This window comes from Marmota marmota, unplaced genomic scaffold, assembly GCF_001458135.2.
Source record: "Marmota marmota marmota unplaced genomic scaffold, marMar, whole genome shotgun sequence".
NCBI lineage: Eukaryota > Metazoa > Chordata > Mammalia > Rodentia > Sciuridae > Marmota > Marmota marmota.
Window position 1 is genome coordinate 13,037,278 of NW_026000048.1, and position 24,342 is coordinate 13,061,619.

The following is a 24,342-nucleotide window of genomic DNA, read 5'->3' on the forward strand; positions in this document are numbered from 1 at the left end:
GAGAGGTGGGGAGGGGGGAGGGTGGAGGATGGGAAAGGCAGGGGAGCACAACAGACACTAGGATGGCAATTTGTAAATCAATGGAAGTGTAACTGATGTGATTCTGCAATCTGTGTATGGGGTGAAGGTGGGAGTTCATAACCCACTTGAATCAAAGTGTCAAATATGATATGCCAAGAAATTTGTAACGTTTTGAACAACCCACAATAAAAAATTAAAAAAAAAAAACAAAAAAAAACGAAAAACATTCAATCACTTAATCTCCACTGCAGTCTGCATATAGAACAGTTCCTTCACCCTTCACAATTATGTCTCCATCCTTCGGAGCTAATCCCTCCCTTTACTTTGAGCTCCTGTCAATCATCCATCTATTTCTGTTCCTGAAATTTCAAAATCACAAAAATGAGGCATAAGTTGAATCCTATGGCACATTAGTCTTTTGACTCTGATTTCTCTGACTCAGCACCATGCACTGGAGATTTATCCCCTGAGATTTATCACTTCCATCAGTGTTTATTCCTTTTTATTACTGAGTAATATTTCATTGTATGGATGCACTATGGTTTACCCATTTTCTAGTTCAGGGTTTTCCCACTTTCTGGAGTTTATTAATAGAGTTTCTCTAAATAATTGTCAATAGAATTTTTCGTGTGAATGTGGGTTTTCATTTCCTCTGGATAAGCAGAAGGATTGCTGAACTGGGTGGTAAGTGTAATTTATCTTTATAAGAAACATCCAAACTGTTTTCAGAGTGGCTGTGCTACACTGTGTTCTCACTAGGAACACATGAGAGTCTCATCTGCTCCACAGCCTTGTCAGCACTTCTTATGCAATTTTAAAAGCAAATTGTAACCAGTTCAATAGGTGCTTAATGGTGTTTAATTGTGGTTTAATATGCACTTCTCAAATGTCTGTTGAACAACTTTTGATTTATTTGCAATCTACATATCATCTTTGCTGAGGTGAATGTTCAAATAGTTTGTCTATTTCTTGTCATTTGATTTATTGAGTTTTAAAGTTGTTTCCATATATTCTAGATACAGCTAAATACAGCTTTATTAGATATGTGACTTGCAAATATTTTCTGAGAATGTGGTTTGTGTGTTCATTTTTCAACAGTGTCACCAGAGATTAGAAGCTTTTAATTTTGGTAAAATCTGATTCTTCTTTTTACGAATTATACATTGCATGTTGTATCTAAGAGCTCTTTGATTAACTCAAGAGTTCTAAGAAGTTTTACTAAGTTTTCTTCTAGAAGTTTTATAGTTTTTGATTTTACATTTAGGTTTATTATCCATTTTGAGTTATTTTTTAATAATCTGTGAGGTCTAGATTGGGGTTCATGTTTTTTTGGTATTTTTTGGCATATGCAATTATCCCAGCACCATTAGTTGAAAAATTAATTCTTCATTAATGGACTATGCACCTTTGTCAAAAATAAAAATATGTGTTCTCTGTTCTCCCCCATTAATCATTTTTCACCCTTCCTTTAATAACATACTTCTTGAGGGTCTATTAGGGAAGGAGAAAAGGAGAGGACGAGAGAGGGTGGTAGGGAAGGTCGATACAATCAAAGAATGATATGTGCATGTATAGGAATGTTATAGTCAAACCCACTAATTTGTATGATTATGAGTCAATAATGATAATAAAATAGATATAAAAATAACATACTTCTTGACCATTATTAACTTTAATAAATCTGTAAAACAAGTAGAATCAATACTCCAGCTTTCTTTTTCAAAATTACTTGGCTAGTCTAGGTCCTTTGTCTTTCCATATATATTTTTGATTCAGTGTGTTAATTTCCACCCAAAAAACCTTATGGGAGTTTTACTGTTATTGCATTGAATGTCCAGGTCAATCTGTGAAGAATTGCAATCTTAATAATATTGAACCATTTGATACATCAGTACGGTATATCTCTGTATTTATCTAGTTCTTTCTAGATGTATCATTTTTTTCTAATTTTTCAACATATGAATCCTGCACATATTTTATAAAATTTATATTTACATAGTGCATGTTTTGTTTTGTTTGATGCTACTGACAATGGTAATTTTAAGCTTCAATTTGTCATGGATTACTCCTAATATATACATAATACTAAGGTCAATTGACATTTGTGCAATACTATATTTTAACCTGCTAGCAACAAAAGCAAAGAGAGAAAGGCATTCAGCAAGTGCTTTGGGGCTAAGCAGGGAAAGGTCACATTCATAAAGCCTTGCTTGAGAAAAATGTATCTGCCTTTTATATTATTTGCTCTATTTTAAACTCAAATGATAGCAATTGTGCTTTATAATTTCCATTATTGAATGTGGGAGTTAGGGAATATTAATCTAATTAATTATATGAAATTCTGAAATACAACAAATACCTCTGCTAGGACAGAGAAGAAATAAATTGTACCTTTCCAAGCACCGTCAGTTGCTGAACTAAAAGATGAGCACTTTCCGTCTTCCCAGCCCCACTCTCTCCAGAAATAACTATGCACTGCATGAGGAAAAAGGACACGGTGAGACTTCATCCTCAGAAAAGTCAACTGGCACACAAGAAACCAAGAGGGGAATTTTACTCGCCTTACCTGGTCTGAATTATATGTGACCATGGACTGATATCCTAAGTCAGCTATTGCAAAAACGTGAGGAGGGTTGGCAGTTCTCTTTGCTCCAAGATATAGTTTGGAATGCTAAAGGTTAAAAAATATATATATGTTTTATAGGACTTTTTAGTTTTGCTTCTGCTTTTGTTTAAACTCCGGACTCTTCACAGATAAAACACTAATTTTTAGCAGAATATGAATAAAATACCATTACACGCCAACAAAATATTACACACACATATATACATGTATGCCCAAACTGTAAGTTAATGCAAAATAAAATATTCATATCACTTCTGCAGCAAAACTTAAGGCTTCAAAGTACTATTACTTGTTTAAATTAAAAATACTTGATAAGATAATTTGGTATCATTTTATTGACTACTTCTTGGATATAATAATGCCTGGCATATGGCCTCTATTTTATTTCCTTTCATTTAAACTAAATTGTCTTGTTTGATTTGTACAAGATCACACAATTAATTTGCAACAGAAATCTGCTAAAGCCTAACTTCTTCTGAAACTTAGGTCAAGGCTTCTAAATTTTAGGTTGGTAGAGGTTAACATTATATAGTTTTCACATGCAAAATATAACTATTAGGTAAAATATTAAATAATTTTCTAGAGTATGCAAATAGCTAGAAAAGAATAGGTCCAATTAAAAATGAAAAACAGCCAAGTGTAACTCTATACTTAAACCATTGGGGTTGAATCACTGATAATTATATATTCATATTCATAAGACACTTCTAATATCATAGTAAGAAAGCCAATCAATATAATGAAAAGGAACTTTTAAAGTCACAAGAAGTTTTGCAGCCATTAAGTATGTATTATACACATAAACAATGTAGTTGCACTTTTGATTCTTCAATATTGGTTTGGAGACAGATATTAAGTATATAAATAGACATCAGTTTAGTAAGATGCTATGTAGTACAGAACTGTTACCAGTTACTGAATATAATTAACATTCTGAAATATATTTTTGGAACAAGGAAAACCACAAGCTGCACCTAGACTTGACTTCATCTATTTTTCATATCTTTATGTTTTAACAGTAACTACATCACTTCTTTTTTAAAGCGCTGTATAAATTTTTTTGACATCCTTTTAAATTAGGAATCTGAATAACATAATTATTTGTACAAAGTAAGAGAATGCAAACACATCACATACCTTTGTAGAGTAAAGACCCAGATTCTGAAAAGGGTTAAGAGCAATGAGTATATCTCCCACATAGATATAGATCTGATCTCTTGAATAACACTTTTCAAGCTGCTCTGAGACTGCATTCTGCAAGAAAATAAAAATAATTTCTCTCTCCTAAAAATCAACTACAATTTGAAAAGTAAATAAAAATAAGTAAAACACCTGGAATCTAGATGAAGAATTAGAAAGAAACATAATCATAGTAAGCAATGTAACATCAGGTGTGCTGGTACCCATCTGTTCAACAGGCATTTGCTTAGGTTTCTGAGAGCCAAAGAAGAATGTCATTGTAAACCACATTTTCCAAAGGACATACTATATCTCTATGCTTGATACTATGTTACACACAGAAAATACGGGACACACATACATATTGTTACATTCCACAAAGCTGTTGAATTACTTTGATTTGGAATAAAATTATATTCACTATATTTTCAATTGCTTTGCTAGTGTTCTTTCTCTTTCCTTCATATACTACATTTATTTATTATCTTGAAATTTATCTAACAAGCATATAACACATTAGACATATAGACAGACATAACACATTATTAACACAAAGTTGCATATTGTTATAATGCATTCTCATAACTCATTATATGTTACAAACAATATGTGTATATCCATATATATGTATATATATTTATATATGTGTGTGTGTATATATATGTATATATATTTATATATATGTGTGTGTATATATATATATATATATATATGTATATATATATATATATATCAAATTTTCTAACCAGTCCAATGTCTAAGGGGAGGGAAAAATTCAAAAAGTAACTTTCATAGTTGATAAATCATGTGAGCAAATGGATCAATTTTAATAGTGTCAGAAATCATCATTTATATAGTACATGAAAAAATGAACAAAATATAACCTAGACAACGGAAAGAAACAAACTCAGTACTTAATATATTAATAATATATTGTCAGCAACATGATTAGTGAAAGCTTTATAATCCACAAGCCTAGGAATTTACATAATTGGAAAGTTTGATATATAGCAGATTACTTCTGTTCAGAACAGGGCTCTTGATTTGTTGTATTTCTGAGTAAAATATTCAGACATATATTAGAAATATTAAGAAACAAAAAGCTATTAATGAGGCAGGATAGAAGTCCCAACTTTTACTGAAATGAGAACATTTATTTCTCTAATGATCTGATGATCTGGAATAAAGAGGGATAAGGGGAAAGAAGGCTCATATTATAATTTACTGGCTTTTTTTTTGCACCCTTTACACAAGATACTTAAACTAGGACTGAGATAATTGGAATAAGAAATTACAAACAGAATTCAGTGCCCTACAAGGTAAGCTGGATGAGAACAGGGGATTTCTGATCCCATGAAGGTCTGAGCAGGATCAATGGAAGCTTCTGAGGTATCATAGAGGCTTTTGGGCACTGTCACTGAGGGATGGAGCAGAAGAGGATTATATGTGGTGGCTATAAGAGGCACATAGTAAATGATACTTTTGGGATTACCAGAAATAATTAAGAAGAAAGTTCTGTGAAACAACAACTTATGTTTGGGGGAACCTCACAACCTTTTCACCTGAGCATTAAAAAAAAAAAAAAAAATGGTAGAGTGCTTGCCCAGCACATGTGAGGCACTGGGTTTGATCCTCGACACCACATTAAAAAAATAAAGATATTGGGTTCACCTAAAACTAAAAAATAAATATTTTTTTAAAATGACTTTAGGGGGCTGGGGTTGTGGCTCAGTGGAAGAGCACTTGCCTCGCACATGTGAGGCACTGGGTTTGATCCTCAGCACCACATAAAAATAGATAAACAAAATAAAGACATTGTGTCCCTGTATAACTAAAAAAAAAATTTTTTTAAATGACATAGGTTGGGAGGATCTAGAAATTTGAGTTCTATATATTAAAACTGAAGATGGAAGAGATAATCAGGAAGTTAGGAGACAAAGCATGAGACTTACAATGAAATTCAAAGAATTCCCTGTCCACATCACTCCAATAAATGTTTTAAAATCTGGAATGTCTAAGTTTAATTAAACTGAATTCTTACCTCATCCAGAACTTCTAGGGTTGCTAAATCATCTACATCCTTCAGAAGGGAAATTAGAGATCTGTTTAAGTTGCCTTTCTTTGTGTGAATACGTTCATGTCTGTGGAGAAAAACCATTTCTGATTTAAGAACTTATTACTGATCAGAGCAGAAATAATTTTTTTGATACATGAGATGAAAAACCCCCATGATTCTGTTTCCTAAATACAGTGATAGCATACCAGAAAATACCCTAATACATTTGATCTTTGCTGCTTATTTTATCATCTCCACTGAGAAAATACGACATATAAAACTTTATTCACGAATGATCAAAAGGGTCCATGATTTCTGTCAAGAATCGTTCTTAATTTTCTATGAATTTACAGCTTTTTAAAAATTCCTATGTGTGGTTCAATCTGTTATGAGGTGGTGAGTCAGAAATATTCTCATTTATTGGATTTTCAGTTTTGTCTGATGTAGTATTTGGTCACTGGTAGTCAAAGTATGGTAATTTTTTTCCTTTTTAAAATTTATTTCTTACATACATGACAATAGTGGAGTGCATTACATTCATGATTATCCATTCACAGCACAATTTTTTGTAACTCTGTATATAAAGTATGAATTTTTAAATGGTAATTCAGCAAAATTAACAGAAATACAAATAAATAACATCATAATTTGAAAAAGTTAAACTGACATATTAAAAACCTGATTTGGAGTACCAGAAAATTTATTTTCAAAGAGGAACATTTTAGTGACTTTCCAAAATTCTGCCAAGATCTTGATGTAACGTGGAGACTAAGAGAAGTCATTGAGTTCAATGCAATGGTTTTCTTAGTCTTTTCTGGACACCTGCTCTATTGTGAGGAGAATTGTATTTTCATTGTTTATTTTGGGACATACTTTTAAGCACCTGTTTGATCCACTGGTACAAAGTGAAAAGAATAAGTAAGGAGTACTAAGAACCATAACATTCCCTCAGAAGACTCTGAAGGGTTTCTCATTGCTTAACAAATTAGATCCACTGGGGCTGGGGATGGAGCGGGTGTGTGTGAGGCCCTGGGTTCACACCTGAGTACTGAAAGAAATTTAAAAAGAAAGGAAATGAACTCTATAAATAAATGCAGCCCCCAAGGTCACCTGCTCCTTTGGGGCACTAGTGTCCACATGTTCACTTGCTACTGGGCATGGTTTCTTCGGCTGCTTTTCTCATTCCTCCATCATTTGTTTTTCACCTTCAGCTGTCAAAACACCTGTCTCATAAACAGCAAAAACCCCTACCTCCTCTGATTTCTAGCTCCCTCTATTTACGGTTCCATTTCTTTGCTTCATACAAAAAAACTTAAAAAAAATAATTTATATTTCTTCAGGCATTCGTCTCATACTCTACAGAAACAGGTTTTTTTTTTTTTTTTTTGGTCATTGTTTGTTTGTTAATGATGCTAATGACCTCACATTGCTAAAACCAGTGGTCAATTCTATTTTTTTTTTGGTGGGAGCGGGTACCAGGGATCGAACTCAGGGGCATTTGGCCACTGAGCCACATCCCCAGCCCTATTTTGTATTTTATTTAGAGGCAGGGTCTCACCGAGTTGCTTAGTGCCTTGTGGTTGCTGAGGCTGGCTTTGAACTTGTGATCCTCCTGCCTCAGCCTCCCAAGTCGCTGGGATTATAGACATGTACCACCATGCCCAACTCCAATGGTCAATTCTAAGTCCTCATTTTACTTAACCTACAAGCAGCCTCTAACCAACACTGTCATGAACACATCTGTCTTAGAGTCCAGTACATTTTTCTTGATTCTCTTCCTTGCTTCACTGGCTTCTGCAGTTTAGTTTTTTTTTTTTTTTCTCCCCTGCTCCTTAACTTTCTGTCACATTTTGGGCTCTCCTGAGCTTCTGTGCTTGGAGTTATATTTTCTCCACATTCATTTCCTTTTATTTTTCATAGCTGTAAATGCCACTCCTGCATGAACAGCTCCACACCTAGGCACCCCTTGTTTATTTAACCTTTCACTTGGAAGTCTACTAGGTGGACTTACCACCTCCCAAGCTACCCTCTGGCCTTCGCTGGCCCGGACCTGCCCCTCCACCGTGACTCCCTCGCTCGGTAAATGGAGGTTCTACTCTTCTGAGGTGTTCATGACCAATACCTCAGAGACACCCTTGGCTCTTCTGTTTCTCACACTTCTCATGCAATCTAGATTCACATCCCATAAGCTCCATCACCACATTTATCTAGGACTAGATGTTCCTCACCACTATCACCTCCACCATGTTGCATCCCAAGATGGCAACGACAGGTCAAGGTAGTTTCCTGGCTGCCACCTTTGCCTTCCTACACTCTTCTCAACATGTGGCCAGAGAGACTTTTTAAAAATAAGTCCCACCATGCCACTCCCCTGCTGTGAAGCCCTGCCTTCCCATTACCAAGCGATAACCAAAGCCTCAACATGGGCTACAAAGCCCTAGAGGGTATGTGCGTCAGCCCCCACTCCTGTCACTCCTCCTTCTTTCTCTAGTATCTCCTCTGCTAATTCTTTCCATCCACATTGTCTTTCTTGTCATTTCTTAAATATGTTAGGCATGTTTCTAAGGCACAGACTTGGACTTGCTGTTCCCTCTGACTGGGATGCACTTTCTACTGATATCTATGAAGGGGGACCTCACTTCCTACAGAACTCTTGTAATACTACACTGATCAGAGTCCTTTCCTGGGCAGTCCATGTAAGTTAACATCTTCTATCCAGAACTTCCCAACAGCTTCTTCATGCTTTATTTTTATATTGCCTCTCTGTCTGTCTGTCTCTCTCTCATGTGTGTTCATGTCTCTCTGTGTGTGTTTATTGTTTTTTTGCTCCTGTCAGACTGTAAACTTGGTGAGATGGAGTACTAGCATGATTCACTGCTGTGTTCCCATCATCTATGAGAGTGCCTGGCAAATAATAGTCACTCATACACATGATGAATGGCTCACTGAAAGGAACTCCTCATTCTAGCATTCAAAGCCTTCTATAATACCATCCACACTGTCTTCCTGGTATATTTGCGGCAAAACACTTTTTGCTTGAGCTTAATTGAATCTGTTCCTGTTTCTTTTATATCTTCTGAGCTCTCTCCATTTACCCCTTTGTTTTGACTTCCTTTTTTGGCCTCATCTGTGTGATGAAATTTCATTCAGTGTTCACAGTGTACCTCAAATGCCTCCTCTTTTTAAATCTCTCGGCAGAATTCTATTCATCCTTCAGGATAAAAATTTGGTTAAGTCACTTCAGTCCCCATTTGTTTACTGGTATTATCCTTTTACTAGAATATACATTTCCAAGGATAGGAAGTTCATTTCAACATACGGTGCTGAAACACCTGGATAACCACATGAAATAAGAAAAAAGGAAGATATGAGAAGCCGAGATTACTCTTTCACAAATATTAACTCAAAATGGACCACACACCTGTATGTAAGATGTAAAACTTATAGATGGTTTGAATCCATATGTATCTTATACAAAACTCATGGAAGACAACATGTAAGTTAGATAGATATCCTTGTGTTTGGCAATAGGTTTTAAGATGCAAAACCAACACCACTATCCATGAAAGGAAAAACTGGTAAGTTGGAATTCACTAAATTCCAAACTACCGTTCTGCAAAAGAAACTGTTAAGAAAATAAAATGCAGATGGAAAAAATATCTGCAAGTCACCTGATGAAGGACTTGTTTCTATTGCTAGGAATAGTGTCTTACTCCTATTTGCCATCCTTAATTAAATTCCTTCATAATTTTTACTGCACATACAATTTATAATTATGCACTAATATTTGTATGGATAACACAGTTAACATTTAAATCCCTGATTAAAATGAGAGTTCCAAGACTCAAAAGATTTAAGTTTTTAGTTCCCTATCATAGTCCATAAACAAGTGGATTATTTAAAACAACAGATCCTCAATAAATATTAGATGAATGAAAAGCAATGTATTCTACCACAACTTCTGGCACAGGATTTGCACAGTTGGTTTCCACATTTGCTAAATGGACCAGGTATCATCTCATTTATTCCTCTATTTCCAAAGAGAGTTATGTAAGCACAATCATTTTGATGTATACATTTTAAGAAAACAGAGAAAAAAAATAAAATTATCCATTTAACAGAGGTGGAGGGCCCTGAATTTTTTAAATCTGCTGTTATGGGCCCATTTGGCAGCTAGAGATTGTTCCTGAAGAATGACAACAAGTAGATGGTGAAGAACAGGGAAATCAATATTTGGTTGGCTGATATCCTCCCCTCCTCCTCTCCTATGAAGTTACTCTCCATGATGCTTTTGGTATTAACTGTCAAAAACTTTGAAAAGATGTGGTTACTACGATGACTAAAAACCCCAGATGGCTCTCCATTTTCTACAGCACAACTTACAATTTCCTTGGCATGAAATTCAAAGCCTCTATAATCCTGCATAAGTCTTGCAACATCACGAGCCATCCATCATCTCTGTACAGAACCTCTCTCAATAGGCCAAGTATTTTCAAGGCTCTGTATTTCATTCATTCTGTTTTCTCTACCTGGAATTATTTTCCTTCTATGCCTGGCAAAATTCTACTTATCCTTCAAAGTCTGGCTCAAATTCAACCTCTCTGTGGAATCATTGAAGGACTTTTCAGAGAGAATACGACACTAGCAGAGAAGTTCTCCAATTTAATTAGGTCTATATATGCTCATCATTTCAGGCAGACTGAGAGAAACTTGAGGGCAGAAACTAAGTTTTTTCATCTTTACAATTAGTGGCTGGAATCTTCATTATTACCTTACTAGGATATATGCATTTGCCTAAAACAAACTGAATTCTTTGAGGTTTGAGCAGAAAAAAAAAATCTCTGAATGATTTTTAGTATATTATTGCTTATTTTCAGATTCTTAGTGTAATATTATTTTTTAAATGAGTAAGTAAACCTCAGTTTTCATCAGTACATCTAAATGCTTCCCTAATTTTTAGACGTCATTGAATCAATCACTATTATCTATTTTTCTGGTGAATGCCTGTGTTTTTAACATCATATAGTTTTTAAATATGAATACATTGCTTTGTCATATTTAACTGCATATCAAATCCATATAGCAGAAGTGTAGGAAAAAAATTTTGATAGTTAAATATCTCTGCATTTACAAAAATTAATAGATAATAGATTTTGAAAGGTAATTTTGCTGAGAACTTTTTTGTATCAGTATTATATTAATACAAATCTAAGTGCAATTAAACACAATCCGTGTTTATTGAGACCCTACTATGTTCAAGGCATTGACTAGTGTTGTAAGATTATTGTAGGTGGAATGAGATCCAGATCCTCCATTTGATGAGTTTCAGTCTCGTGGGAGATACAAACACAAATATTTACAATACAATGCATATGGTAAGAGCACCAACCGAAGTAATAGATGAAGTGTTATGGAAATCATAAGGTGGGGATAATTAATTCCATTCTGGTAAAATAAGTATGGTTCTAGTAGATTTTTCATTTAATCTTGATGTTTAAGTAAGAGTAGGATTCTAGTAACCTGAGAAAGAGTATTTGGGTGTGATGGTAATTGATGGGTGATCAAATCTGAAAGAACAACATGTATACAGGGATAATGGCAGGGCAAAGCCCCGGGGACAGAGATGATCTGCTACGACCAGAAGGTAGAGGGATAGAGTGCATGAGGTTGGAGGCTGAAGAAACTACATTGGGGAAGACATGGTTATTGGGAAATACAGAAGTCTTAAATGTGTTCAAGCTCCAAATGTCCAGGAACAAAGCACGATCTTCCCTCATAAAATCTGAAAGTCTTGGCATTTTCTGTCTCATTGACTGATACCACTATCAACTATCCATTTAACTGTACACAGCAGACATCTCCATCTCTCTCACCTCCCATATCCACTCCAGCACCAAATTGTTTTAATCTCCTTAACATTTCTCAGAACTCCAAAGTCTCTATGTCCACTGAGGAGATGATGGTGCCATTGACAGAGGTGGAGATAACTAAGGCCAGTAACACTGGGAAAGACAAGGAAAAAAGTTATACGTCATGAAAGCTACAGAGAGAAGTTCAAGGAGAGAGTAGATGAATCAAGTAAAAGTTGACTGTGTTTTCAAGGTTTTATATCTTATTTTCAAGTCCTGAAAAAATCCATCTTCTCCATGGTCTATAATCTATTGGTGATGCTTTCATCTGAATTTTTCATTTGATTCATCATGTCTTTCATTTCCAGATATTTCTGTTTGATTCCTTTCCAGAATTTTTATCTCTTTATTAAAATGTTGCTTCATGTCCTGTATTTTCTCTTGTAGTTCATTCCTTAGGTCTTCTTTTAATTCACTGATCATTTTAATGATCAATTTTCTAAATTTATTTATCTGGCATTCCTCCACTGTGGACCTATGGGATCACTTGTTGCAATGTTATGTAGAAGTGGGGCCTTTTTACATATTGCTTGCATTTCTTCCCATCAGATGGAGTGTGATGGAATGTTCACCTCTTCTATTGTTGTAAGGGGACTTTTTAGTTAGTTGCTTTCCCTTTACTAAATGCCCTGGGCTGGTCAACTACCTAAAGTGTCCATATTCCCACTCAGCATGAACCTGCTGCTACCTGCAGTCTCTGGCACCTCACTAAGAGGAGAAACTAATCCCCAGTTAAGTACAACCACTTCAAAACAAAGAAGCCACGTGCTCATAAACCTTTTAAAAAAAAGGCTTCTTGAAAATGTTCTCCAGAGTTCACTAATCCAACTGGGAAATGGAGGTGATGTTCTTGAATAGGTTGAGAAACTAGTTATTAGAGAAAGTAAATTACTATTAAACCATATTTGGCTCTCTGGTCAGCTGTTCTCTCACTGGTGGGTTCTGCTCTGTGGAGGAGTAGAGCCTTACTGTCTAGTTTCACTGTACCACCTTGTGAGTGCCAGTTTATTTATTTTTGAAATAAAATCCTTTCTTTCTAGGGTTTCAGACATTGTGCAAGTTTGTTTGTTCTCTACTCTGACCCAAACCAGTCAAATTTATTAGGGCATTCTGTATGTGGATCTCCTCTCCCTTTTTGCTTAGCCAACTCTGTTACCCTTTCTTCTGGGAGCCTCAGTTCCTGTGCTGCGTGAAGTTGTGTAGCATGTATCACCCTATCTTCAAGACCCTTCTAGGCTTGGAAGAGGTGACTCAGGGATCACCAGATTTGAGTTGACTTTAATCCATCTCAGTCACCCCCCCACACCCCAGTGTTAGCCAGGCTCCTTATCTTAGGGCTCAGTTTAACAGTTTCAAGTGGAAGTATCTTTCCCAATTCTTAGCTCTGGGCTCAGTTTGCTACAGCCAAATTGCTGTTTTGATTCATTCTTTGGGAGCTGCTATGAGATGGTGGGTTCTTCTGATCCACCTTCTTCCATTCCCCAAAGGGGTAAGCTAAATAGATTTAAAGGATGTTAAAAAATGCGCACGTTAAAAGAATAAAAGAAAAAGCATACGAGTAGAGGAAAGCGAACAGGTGAGGGAGGTGGGGAGGAAAAGGAGGAAATATGGGGAAGGAATTGGAGTAAATTATGTGCATATATGAATGTCACATCCCACTGTTATATATGATTATCATGCACTAATAAAAACATTAAAAAATAAAGGTAGAGAACACAGCAAAATCGAATAGGATGAAATGTAAAAAGGGAAGTTGAACAGGATCAAAAGTTGGCCATCTTACTTCTGAGAGACTGATAACAACAATTCAAAATAAGGAAGGTTTCTATAAACTCAGATATCCCTTTGAGAAGTTGATAGTGAAGAGCAGAATGGGTTATAGCTGGAGGGAAAAAAAAAGCAATTGAGGAACTGATAACTTAGGAGGCATAAGACTTGATAAGCTGAAAATATGGATCCAGTGGAGACAAAGATTCTCATGGAAAAATGCAGCAAAGACCCAAGGAAAGAGAGTTAAGAGACAAGATAAGAAGGTTGATTGTGAAATAGTAAAGTCGCCCCTCCCCCAGAAAGTGAGAGATGGGGTACCTGAGAAGTTAGTGAGAAACTAATGTGACTCCATTTTAAAAAATAAATAAATAACAGCAGCTTCTACCTCAAGGCCTGTCCTAAGGAAGGGGGCTTGACCCTTGTCCTTGGAAAAACCCACAGAGCACTCCTAAGCACATACCCACCCTGCTGAGTTGTTTGTCTATAAGTAACAGAAGAGGTCTGAGGCGCCAGGTGTCCCTGACTCAGTTAGGCCAGGTGAGGACCCCTAGCAACCCCCCTAGCAATCTCCAATCAGCATGAGACAGGGAAAAAACCTGGAATGCCAGATGACCCCCAAGTAGTTTATGGTGGTTGATAACATGTTGGGAAACCATGTAGTTTAGCACGTACACCCCTCGTGGCCTAAACCAATCAGTTCAAATGAACCCCCCTCTTGTACTAGCCAATCACCCCTACACAACTTGTTCCTGCCAGTGAATGTGCTAATCAATGATAAGAGTTGTTTGACTTTCCCACGGTACGGAATGATTTGCTGTGTGATGTTGTGATGCATAGAGTATCCCCTCAAAACCTATAAAATCTCACTGGACAAAGGACTGGGGCTCACTCCCTGGGACCGCTGTGTCGGGAATGGTTGTGAGTCCAGGCTCGAGCTTGCAATAAAGACTCTGTGTGATTGCATTGGATTCGGCTCCTGGAGGTCTATGGGGTCCCACAAATCTGGCATAACATTAGGTGAAAATAAACTCAAATGTTGAGATAGATGGGAAGGAACCAAAATGAGTTATGTTCATTTCTCCTGAAGAAGAGAGAAATAGATATTGGAAGCTTAAAAAGAAGAAATTTCTTTGGACAACTACTCTAATGAATGAGCCAGGAAGTCACCTGTAGCTGATTAAAATAATTAATGAGTAGATATCAGGGTCCAGGGAGGGAAATCTCAAACATTCCACATCAGTCCTGAGACTAGAAATCAGGACTGAAGAGGCTGAAGAGGCTGGTCAGATGTGTTAGAGTCCTAGAGGGAAAGTCACTACACTCCAAAGAAGTGTGATTGAAGAGGTTTTCTTTTCTTTCCTTTCCTTTCTCCTCCTTTCTTTCTTTTTTATTAAAATAGACTTTTTAAAGAGCAACTCACAGCAAAAGTGACGAGAAGTTACAGAGATTTCTGACATATCTTCTGCTCCTAGGTGGGCACAGCCTCCTCCCCTAAATCATAACCATCTCTAACACTCAACACGCTCCTCCCTCAGAGACTCTGCCCAGATGGAGAGCCACACTGGAGGCTGTGAAGTCTGAGCTGACCATTTTGGACATTGGAATTCCACTTCCCCAGCCACAGGACTGCTAATCCTCCTGACCTCACTCTACTTTTCTTTAAAATGCATCACTACCTAAGATATTACATAAATGATTAATAATTTATATTATTATTAATTTATAGGTATTGTCTGAGTCTTCCCATAGGTATATAAGCCCCATGAGGATAAGGTTTCTAAAATGGTGAGTGCTGAAATATGTTTCTTGGCTGAAAGAGTGAATATATTTCACTTTTTTTTTTTTTTTTTACTAAATAATGTTCTACTAAGGGACCATCTTTTCTTTCTTTCTTTTTGATTTATTTATTTTTTGCTCTAGTTATAAACAATTGAGATGCTCAAATAAAAAGTATATATGTTTTGAGATAATATTACACTTTCAGTATTTTCCTTTTGTCTTTGTTTTACAGAATTGGTTAACATTCTTGTTACTTTATTAAATGTTTATTTTTCTGTAAGGCTTGGAGAAAGCAAAGTCAGAATCCTCTAAGATTTCTGGCCTCTTGTGAAAAGTACAACTTGTTAACCAGATTATATTTTCCATTTACTCCATAATACTGGAGAAGCATAGCTTCAGACTATAAATATTTTCTTTCTGTGTTGACAAAGGTCACAAATACCCTCAGGGGTGGTGATTATAGCTTCACTTGCATTTCAGTTCAACACACTCAAAAAAGAAACAACTAATGCTGCCCAGTGTTAAATTCTCATCCTTACTATTTAGTTGTACTATTATAATAGAACAGCTTTATTTGTTTTTACTTTGGTTAAAAATACTCTTGTAAATATCAGCCTCTGTCACATAAGGTGATTCAGGAGCCACTGGGGTAGAATAGCAATCCTTTGTTAAACATAAATCTCATCAATGTTTTTGTGTTCGTTTTTTTATCCATCTTTAAATTCCAGTAACAAAGACAACTGGTAGTACCAATGGGAATACAGGCTCTTTCGATGGTGTGTGCGATGGAAGACTAGTTTTCCTATCTGCAGTTTGATTCCTTCACCCCAGTGTCTTGTTTCTAAATGATGGTGGAGAAGAAAAGACGTGAGCCTGGTGAGCCCCATCACTGGATCACTGTGGCAACAACTGGAACGACAGATGTCATAGTCACTCGGCACCCATTAAAGTTTTAATTGCCCTCTTCATTCACAGAGCCCTTCCTCTTTCACATATTCATCTTTAAAGATGTTTTTTAGTGTGTAGAGATAAATATATATTCAAAAATTTACAACAATGTCAGAAGAAAGCATGAGGCTGGGAGCAGATTAAAAATTTGTACAGGAACTCTCAGCTGATGACCATAACTCATACTCCGTTGAGTAATTTTAAACAAGTAGAAGTTGCATCAACTTACTCTGCCTTCTTCCTGGTCCCTTCTTTGAGCAAAGGCCAACTATTCTACTTGTACATTTGCTACCCCCAGGACTCAATGCTGTAATGATCCCTGCCATATGCATTATCAACCATTTCCTTCTACCAGTATACAATGGCACCCTGTACCTCTGACCTTTAAAATATCCTCTCCCTTGATCCTCCATCCTTGACAAAGGCTGCTCCATTCTCATTCCTCCACAGCTGAGCTTCTGAGGGACAGTTCTTATTCCCTATCTCTTCTTCCACATCTCCTCTCTCTCTCTCCTCCATCTCTCCCCTCTGGGCTGCCTTTACCTCATTGTGCACAGACAACTCTTGGCAAGCTTTGTGTGACCAAATTCAATGTTACTTTGCTTTTCTTGAATATTCAGCACTATTTAGCAAAGTCAACTATTCTTTCCTTGAAATACTTTGTTCATGTGGCTTGCAGTAGGCCCATATTCCCCGGGCTTCCTCTATCTTTAATCCTGGCTCCTCTGCTAGTTCCTAAATGTTGGTGTCTCTCAGAGCTCTACCCAGGGCCTTCACTTCTCTTTCTCAGCACTCACATTCAGTGACCTCATCCACTGACGTGGCACTGAATAGTTTAGTAAGCAAATTACTGGAAAGCCATCTCCAACACAGTCTTCTCTCCTGAAATTCAGGCTAGTATATCAAACTATCTACTTGATAACACTATTTTGGTATTAATTGGCATTTTTAATTTAGCATGCCCCCAACAGAATGCACAACACTCTTCATACTATCTGAATAAATATAAGGGACTAAACAATCATCCATAGCTAAGAAACAATACCCACATTTCAGTCTAGTTCTCTCTCCATATATATGTGGATACATATATGTACACAAACACATTTAAGTTATATGTATGTATCATTTGACTTCCTGTATTTAAAGGCTCCAATTTCATGGATTCAACCAACCACAGACTGAAATACTTAAACAAAACTGTATACTGAACTTATACATAGTTTTTCTTGTCATTATTCCCCTAAACAACAGAGTATAACAACTTTTTACATAGCATTTACTTTTGTATTGATTATCACAGGTAATCTATAAGTAATCTAGAAATAATTAAAGTATATGGCATAATTTGCATAGGTCATATGTAAACCCTACCCATTTTATAAACAGACTTGGGCATTTGTGGATTTCTGTAGCTATGATTGCAGTAGGTGGAGTATCCCTGGAACCAATGCCCTGTGAATGCTTAAGAATAACTGCATATATACATTCAGAATATAGATATACAGGTGTTTATAAGCGTGTATGTATATCTATACATTTATAGCCAAATCTATGTAGGAATCAACCATGAAAGAATGGTATTCTATCCTAAATTCTGCTTCCAAGATTGAAATTGCATGGTTAGGTATTTAATTACTTCCCTTACTTTCTTTTTGGTACAACACAGGTGATTTTGACTTGAGATTTTTTTTCACCTAAAAAGAAAATCCAGCTGTATTTATGTAAATGTATAATCTCTAACTTCAAAGTGAGTTAGAATCTTCCAAAACTAAAAATTCTGTTAAACTCAGCACTTTTTCCTTCTTTTTTTTTTTTCTTTTGGCAGAGATGAGAAAAATAAGGGGGAAGCAAACAAGATTAGGGCATCTCAGCAGTCAGAGATAAGGCTTTACGTGCCTACAATGAAGAATGAGGGCATGATATTTCAAGTTCCACCCAAAGAATGAAATATTTTATCCTATGTCTTGACTACTATCCTCAAAATTTTTTCTCTCCCTTTCCCTGTCAAAAATAATGGTTAAAATTTTTATCTACTTTAAAGCAAAAATTTTTCCAGTAAGTTACTATCAATCGATAAGTATATTTTTTACAACGGATATATTTGACATCATGGAAAAATGTATTTAGAGGATTAAAAATGTGATGACACTCAGGGAAAATAGGTGCTCTGTATTTCATTCCACCCATGCATCTTGCTTCACTACCCAAAATAAGATATTATCATCTATATTCAGTGTCCTATCTCCTGTGGATATTTCAGAATTAGGTAGTAAATATATTTCTATGCAAATGTGTCTTTTCTCATGACAACAACAGAAAATTGGATTCGGTCACATCCTAGGCCACTGCTGATTTGGAAAAGAAAAGAAAGAAACAAAGAGGCAATACTACAATATTTCTTGCAACCTTCAAAATGTTGGTTAAGGTTTTGATAATCTCTTGGGTTTGTGTGTGTGTGTGTGTGTGTGTCTACATTTTACAAATAGGCTAATTCTTTTAAGAGAAAAGGAAAAAAAATGGAAAGAAAAGTACATACAAAATTTTTCAGGAAATTGTTCTATTTATAGTAAAATGTGTTTTATTTCTCCCTATTGATTTACATGTATTTGTTGGATTCATGGTATATTATCCCAAGAAGTAAAATGTAATAGTTTTCAGGAGCCTCTTTACAAAATAATTGAAAAGTTCAAGAAAACCTACAAATATTTTAAAAACATTTGAGTCAACTTAATGTAGCTAAAAATGGCTTATGCTATTGAGGAAATTTTTAATGGTTTCTAGAACATCATCAGAAACACTAACATTATAAAAATCTAGGAGTCTGATATAAACTTTCAGAATTTATAAGTGTGGTCCTAATATCTGATAAAATTTAAATTTCCCTATTTGTAGTTAGCATATTTTAATACTGAATATGAAAGAAAAACAATATTCCATTGAATGTTGCTGAAAATAAGAAAGAATTAATAAATTAGTTGTCATGAACTGTAGGGAAACATGTCCTCATATAGATTTGCTGAATGCATTCTTACGTGAAAGCACTTACGAGAACAAAATCTTTTAGGCTAAGACCCAGATCATTAAACTATGAAGTAGGGATGGATTTAACTCTATTTAATTCTCTATTTGTTCTAAAATCATGTTTACATAGCTAGTACCAAAGATGGTAGTCTATTTGGGCTATAAAGCAAATATCTTCAAAATAGTCCCAGTCTTCTGATGCACACATCCCTACCACCCAATTGTAGGGGCAAAATTAATTTTCTGTTTATGTGCTCTGGGGTGAAGGCCTTCACATGAAATATGGAATACGGAATGGTGCCTAGTGGTTCAGGAGTGCCTCCATGTGTTCTTTGGCATGGTGGTCTCAAGATGTAGCAATAATTTCATGGCAGTTCCTGGCTCTCAGTGTTTCAAGATACATGAAGTGGACACTTAGTTTATTATGGTCTGGCTTCAAAACACTCCAGCATTACTTCATCTGTATTGTTTTAGCTGAGGAAGTCACAGAGACTCAAAAGGGGGCCACAGAGACACCAATGTTAAGTATCTCATTGACACAAATTTGACAAGAAGTGTCAAAAATTGTGGTCATCTGTAAGCCACCATACCATGTCTTATTTTATATAGAAGCTGAGAAAGAGTTACTTCAAGTTAAATTACAGGGTAAAATAATTGGTTTTTTTTCCCCTTGAAACTCACTAAATGAGAAAAAGAATGAAAAGTAGAGAAAAGTCTCTTTCATTAATGAAAAATAAAATGGTCACAGGCTCAAACTACAGTGTATAAAGCATAACTGTTAAGCACTGTGAAATCTGTGTTAAAAGAGAGAAGAATCTGAGAACCAAAGAACTCCTTAGACCTTGGTCAGTAACTGATTTTACTAAAGACTGAGAGACACTTTGGAGGTCTCCAATCTAGGGACCAGTGGGTCATGGGAGGTGTGGGAAAGGGCCCTGATGATAGTTCAGCATTCAGGAGAGCAAGGGGGTAGGTGGCTGAAGAGAACCACAGTGACAATGACCCACCGATTACTTCCACAGAGGGGTGGTCGGTGGCTTAGGGAGACTGGGCAAAGGAAGGAAAGAGACAGTGATGGCTGCTACATACGATAAAAACTTGCATGATAACTGTCACTGTGTCTTTGTGCTTTCAGCCACAGAGAGGATGATCTATAGGGTGCTGCCTGGGATAGCACATCTCAGTGGCCCTGGACTCCTGACTACTTCAAGGTTCAAAACTGAGGGTAGATGTGTCAGAGCAAGATCAGTCTAATCCAAACTAAAGACCTCTCTAATCATACTTTCACTACTGTGACAGTGTTTTTTTGTTTTGTTTTTGTTTGGCTAGAATACGGTTGTGTTCCCGTGCCACTGGAGAAGACACTCATCACTATGCAAACCTTTAGCCCTGCCCACCGCCCCCCTCCCCCAAGAAAAAGAAGAGGGGAAGGAGGAGGAACGAAGAACATTTAAGCCAAAAAGCAGATGGAGAACAGGTCCTACAGGAAAGAAACATGGAAGACATTTAGATGAAAGGCTCCCCATCTCTCAAAAGACATCTCCAACATGATCTGTCATTTAAAAAGCAAACATCTTTAAGAGAAAGTATAAAACTTTAGTGAAGAAATATGATAACAGAAAGAGATGAAATCTGAGCGGGGTGAATTCAGAAAGTAGAGAAAATCAAATCAGGACAAAGTGAATCTCAAAAAAATGTTTTCAATAGTATGTTACTTTTTTTGAAAAAAAATAGTCCAGCTGGATTAGTAATTCATGAACATACTGCAAAATACAATATGCTGTTCTCTTTGTAAAGCAACATCCATATAACAATTAATTTACAGCACTAATATATATTTATTTTTATTTAAATGACTCTGATGCCATCATATAAGTAAATAAAGAATACTTTACACTCTTTTTTTTTTTTTAAAGATTCAAGATATAGAATAAACATGACTGAATTCACAGCAGGGGTAAGGGGCATGGCTCAATCAACAATGAAGGAGAACCAAGATTCAGTTGGTTCTCTTGAGGTAAGTTGAGCTGCCACAGTGTCAAGGCTGAACTGATATTGAAGAGCTAACAGTGAGACACTGCTTGGAATCCACAGTGAGACCCTGCTTGGCAAAGGCACTGAAAACCTCATGGGCTTCCTCACTAAAAATGCTAGTCACAAATAAAGGGGAGAACCTCGCTGCCTCGGCTCTCTCAAGGCCAATGCACACTACCAAAGAGATAGTGAACTATGTTTGTAATGTTTGAGGAAAAGAAATGGTAACCCAAGAGAACCTTTACCCAGCTAAACTGAACTTCAAGTTCAAGCATTCAGGGTTTGAAGCACCGCAGAAAGAGATGATACAATGTAGGTACCCAAGAGGATATCAGAGATCTCAGGAGAGGGCAGTGGGTAATAGTAAAAAATACTATGGTGGGGACTGAATTGATTTAAATACAGAAAAAAACCATAAAACCCTAGAAATTATATTATAGAAGGACTAAGAATATCAAACCATGACAGTACAAAAGGATGGTGTGATGGTACCAGGGGGTAGGGATAAAGGAGCAAGGGGATGATAGAAACTATCCAGAATTGAATCAAAATAAATATAACCCTGTAAACACCAGCAACTAAGCAAAAGAGGTCAGGTTCATTTTGATTCAATTCATACAAACCCCTACCCTCATCACAGAGATGGACTCTTTTCAAAAGATATCAAAATGATCACCATGTTGACAATCATTGACACCCATGTCAACAGGTCATTTAAATCTTATTCTAAATGATTATATCCCAAACATTTAAAGTATGCTATAAGTTGTCTCTTTTTTTTTTGTATCAGGGATAGAATTCAGGGGTGTTTAACCACTGAGCAACATCCCCAGCCCTTTTTATATTTTATTCTGAGACAGGGTAAGTTGCTTAGGGTCTGGCTAAGTTGCTAAGGCTAGCTTTGAACTTGCCTCAGCCTCCTGAGCCCCTGGGGTTACAGGCATTGCCATTTTAAATACAGTTGTTTCCACATTCTATACAAATAATTAAAGAAAAAAAAGTCTTAGGGAAAACAGGCAAAGATTCTTTGACCAGTGAACGATACTACTCAGTGATGCAAATTTCAATTGCTGTGTATCAGAGACAGGCTAAAACGTAAGCTTAAATGCCTACTGTAAGTAAGCCATAGAAAGGAGTTCAAAGAAATCAAACCAAACCCCCAATTCTCCACAACATCAGTTTTGTGATTGCTAACTTCTATTACTAGTGAAGAATACAGAAACTTGTAAAAGCACTGGTCGGAAAATGGCATCTGAGTTATGGCCCTGAGCTGGTTGTTAATTGACTATTGTCTCAGAAGGCAGCATTCAATTTCTCGAGGCTTCAATTTTTTGATCTCTAAAACAAGGAACCATGTTACGAGTTCCTCTCCAGCAAGAATAATCTGTGATTGTATGATTTCTTTGGAGAAAAAAAGAGGGTGAAGCCTAAAGACAGGTTCTGACCTAGATGTTAGGACAAGGGGGTTTTAGGCCAGCTCCTCTGCAGCGTGACATGCTGTTGAATGACTGTGACTTTCCTGGTTGGTCTCAGTTTCCTCTGATTATGTGATTTAACATAGACAGCAGATTGTATGAATGTGATAGTTTTTCACTCTGTTTTGTTTTGAAGCATCAGTGTAATTTACTCTTGGAATTATAGTATTTACAGACTTTTTTGTACACATTAGCATTTTTCTTCCTGTTTTTTGAATTTCTTTATTTGATGCTACTCAGGAAGGGCCTTCTCCGGGGAATACTTATTCAATTGCCTAATCCATATAAAATTCCTGGAGACCATGTTTAAAACCTATTTAGCTCATATTCTGGGAACTTTTCCATAAGGGGAAGTAGTGTATAGAGGCATAAAGGAATATTTCGGGGAAAAAGGAAGTTATTTCTTTTCTAAATTTCCTGGTGCTAGAACCACCACCACCCCTCCTATTTATCTGCTGCTTCCTGGGTGAACCTTTAGGAGATCTTTCCTTCTAGCTCTTCACAGGAATAATTCCTTTACTCTTAATGTCAGTCAAGACAGAATTGGAATATTTTAAAATAAAATATTACTTAGAATATAAGCACACATGCACAGATATATACGCAGTCCAAAATAATTTTTTAAAATCCACACAAGCAGAAATAAATACATATCAATAGATATCTCATCCCCAAATATCCCAAACTAGCCACTAACTGCCTTGCCTATCACAGCTTACTAGATATATACTAGGTCCGAAGCAAATTCATTAACCTTCCAATACTCAAGACTCATTATTGACCTCTGTTCATATTAGAATTACCTTTATGTGAACTTTTGCTCCTTTTTTCTTTTTTTCCTAGACTACCCTCTAGATCTGGTCATAACAAGTAGTCATATCATTTAGAGATGGAGCTATCATTATGCATTTTCTGGATGATGATAGATTCCTATCGGAATAAAGGCAAACTCTAGGTTATCTTGTATCCAAAACTGTGCTTTCCTGTTCCTGGTATCTGATTTGAGATATTTTCAGTTCTTACCTCATTTTCACAGCCATTAGTGTTGATATAGACTGAGATGTAAAAAGAGAAATACTCCCACCTGGGTCCCTATATAGGCTGCTATAGAGAACTGGAGTTGCAACCATGGTTGGTGGCTCCAAGCAGGCTTTGGGTTTCAAGTGTGTGTAATTAATCAATGATGAAATTAATGACAGATGGCTGGAGGACAAGTCCCAGCCAGAGACATTTAGAAATAGATGATAATTAAACACAGTGAGGACCAACTTCCTCTATTTCTAAACATTACAGGAGTTTAAAATTAGGAGCCTGGTGCGGTGGCACACACCTGTAATCCCAGCAGCTCTGGAGGCTGAGGCAAGAAAATCACAAGTTCAAAGCCAGCAAAAGTGAAGCACTAAGCAACTCAGCGAGACCCTGTCTCTAAATAAAATACAAAATAGGGCTGGGGATGTGGCTCAGTAGTCTAGGGCCTCTGAGTTCAATCCCTGGTACCACCCCCCTGACCCCCCCCCCCCC

General features: G+C 36.4%; 1 protein-coding gene across 2 annotated transcripts in view; it reads right to left on the minus strand.

The window, feature by feature from the left end:
- The window catches only part of Myo3a (myosin IIIA), a 224,397-nt gene that overhangs the window by 111,911 nt on the left and 88,144 nt on the right, over positions 1–24,342 (minus strand). For both annotated transcript variants that reach the window (XM_015495223.2, XM_048812677.1), the window contains exons 10-13: positions 5,868–5,967; positions 3,785–3,901; positions 2,588–2,692; positions 2,413–2,496 (exon numbers count right to left, since the gene is read on the minus strand). In XM_015495223.2, coding sequence (XP_015350709.1) covers positions 2,413–2,496; positions 2,588–2,692; positions 3,785–3,901; positions 5,868–5,967 — 406 coding nt within the window. The remainder of the gene's footprint in view (positions 1–2,412; positions 2,497–2,587; positions 2,693–3,784; positions 3,902–5,867; positions 5,968–24,342) is intronic.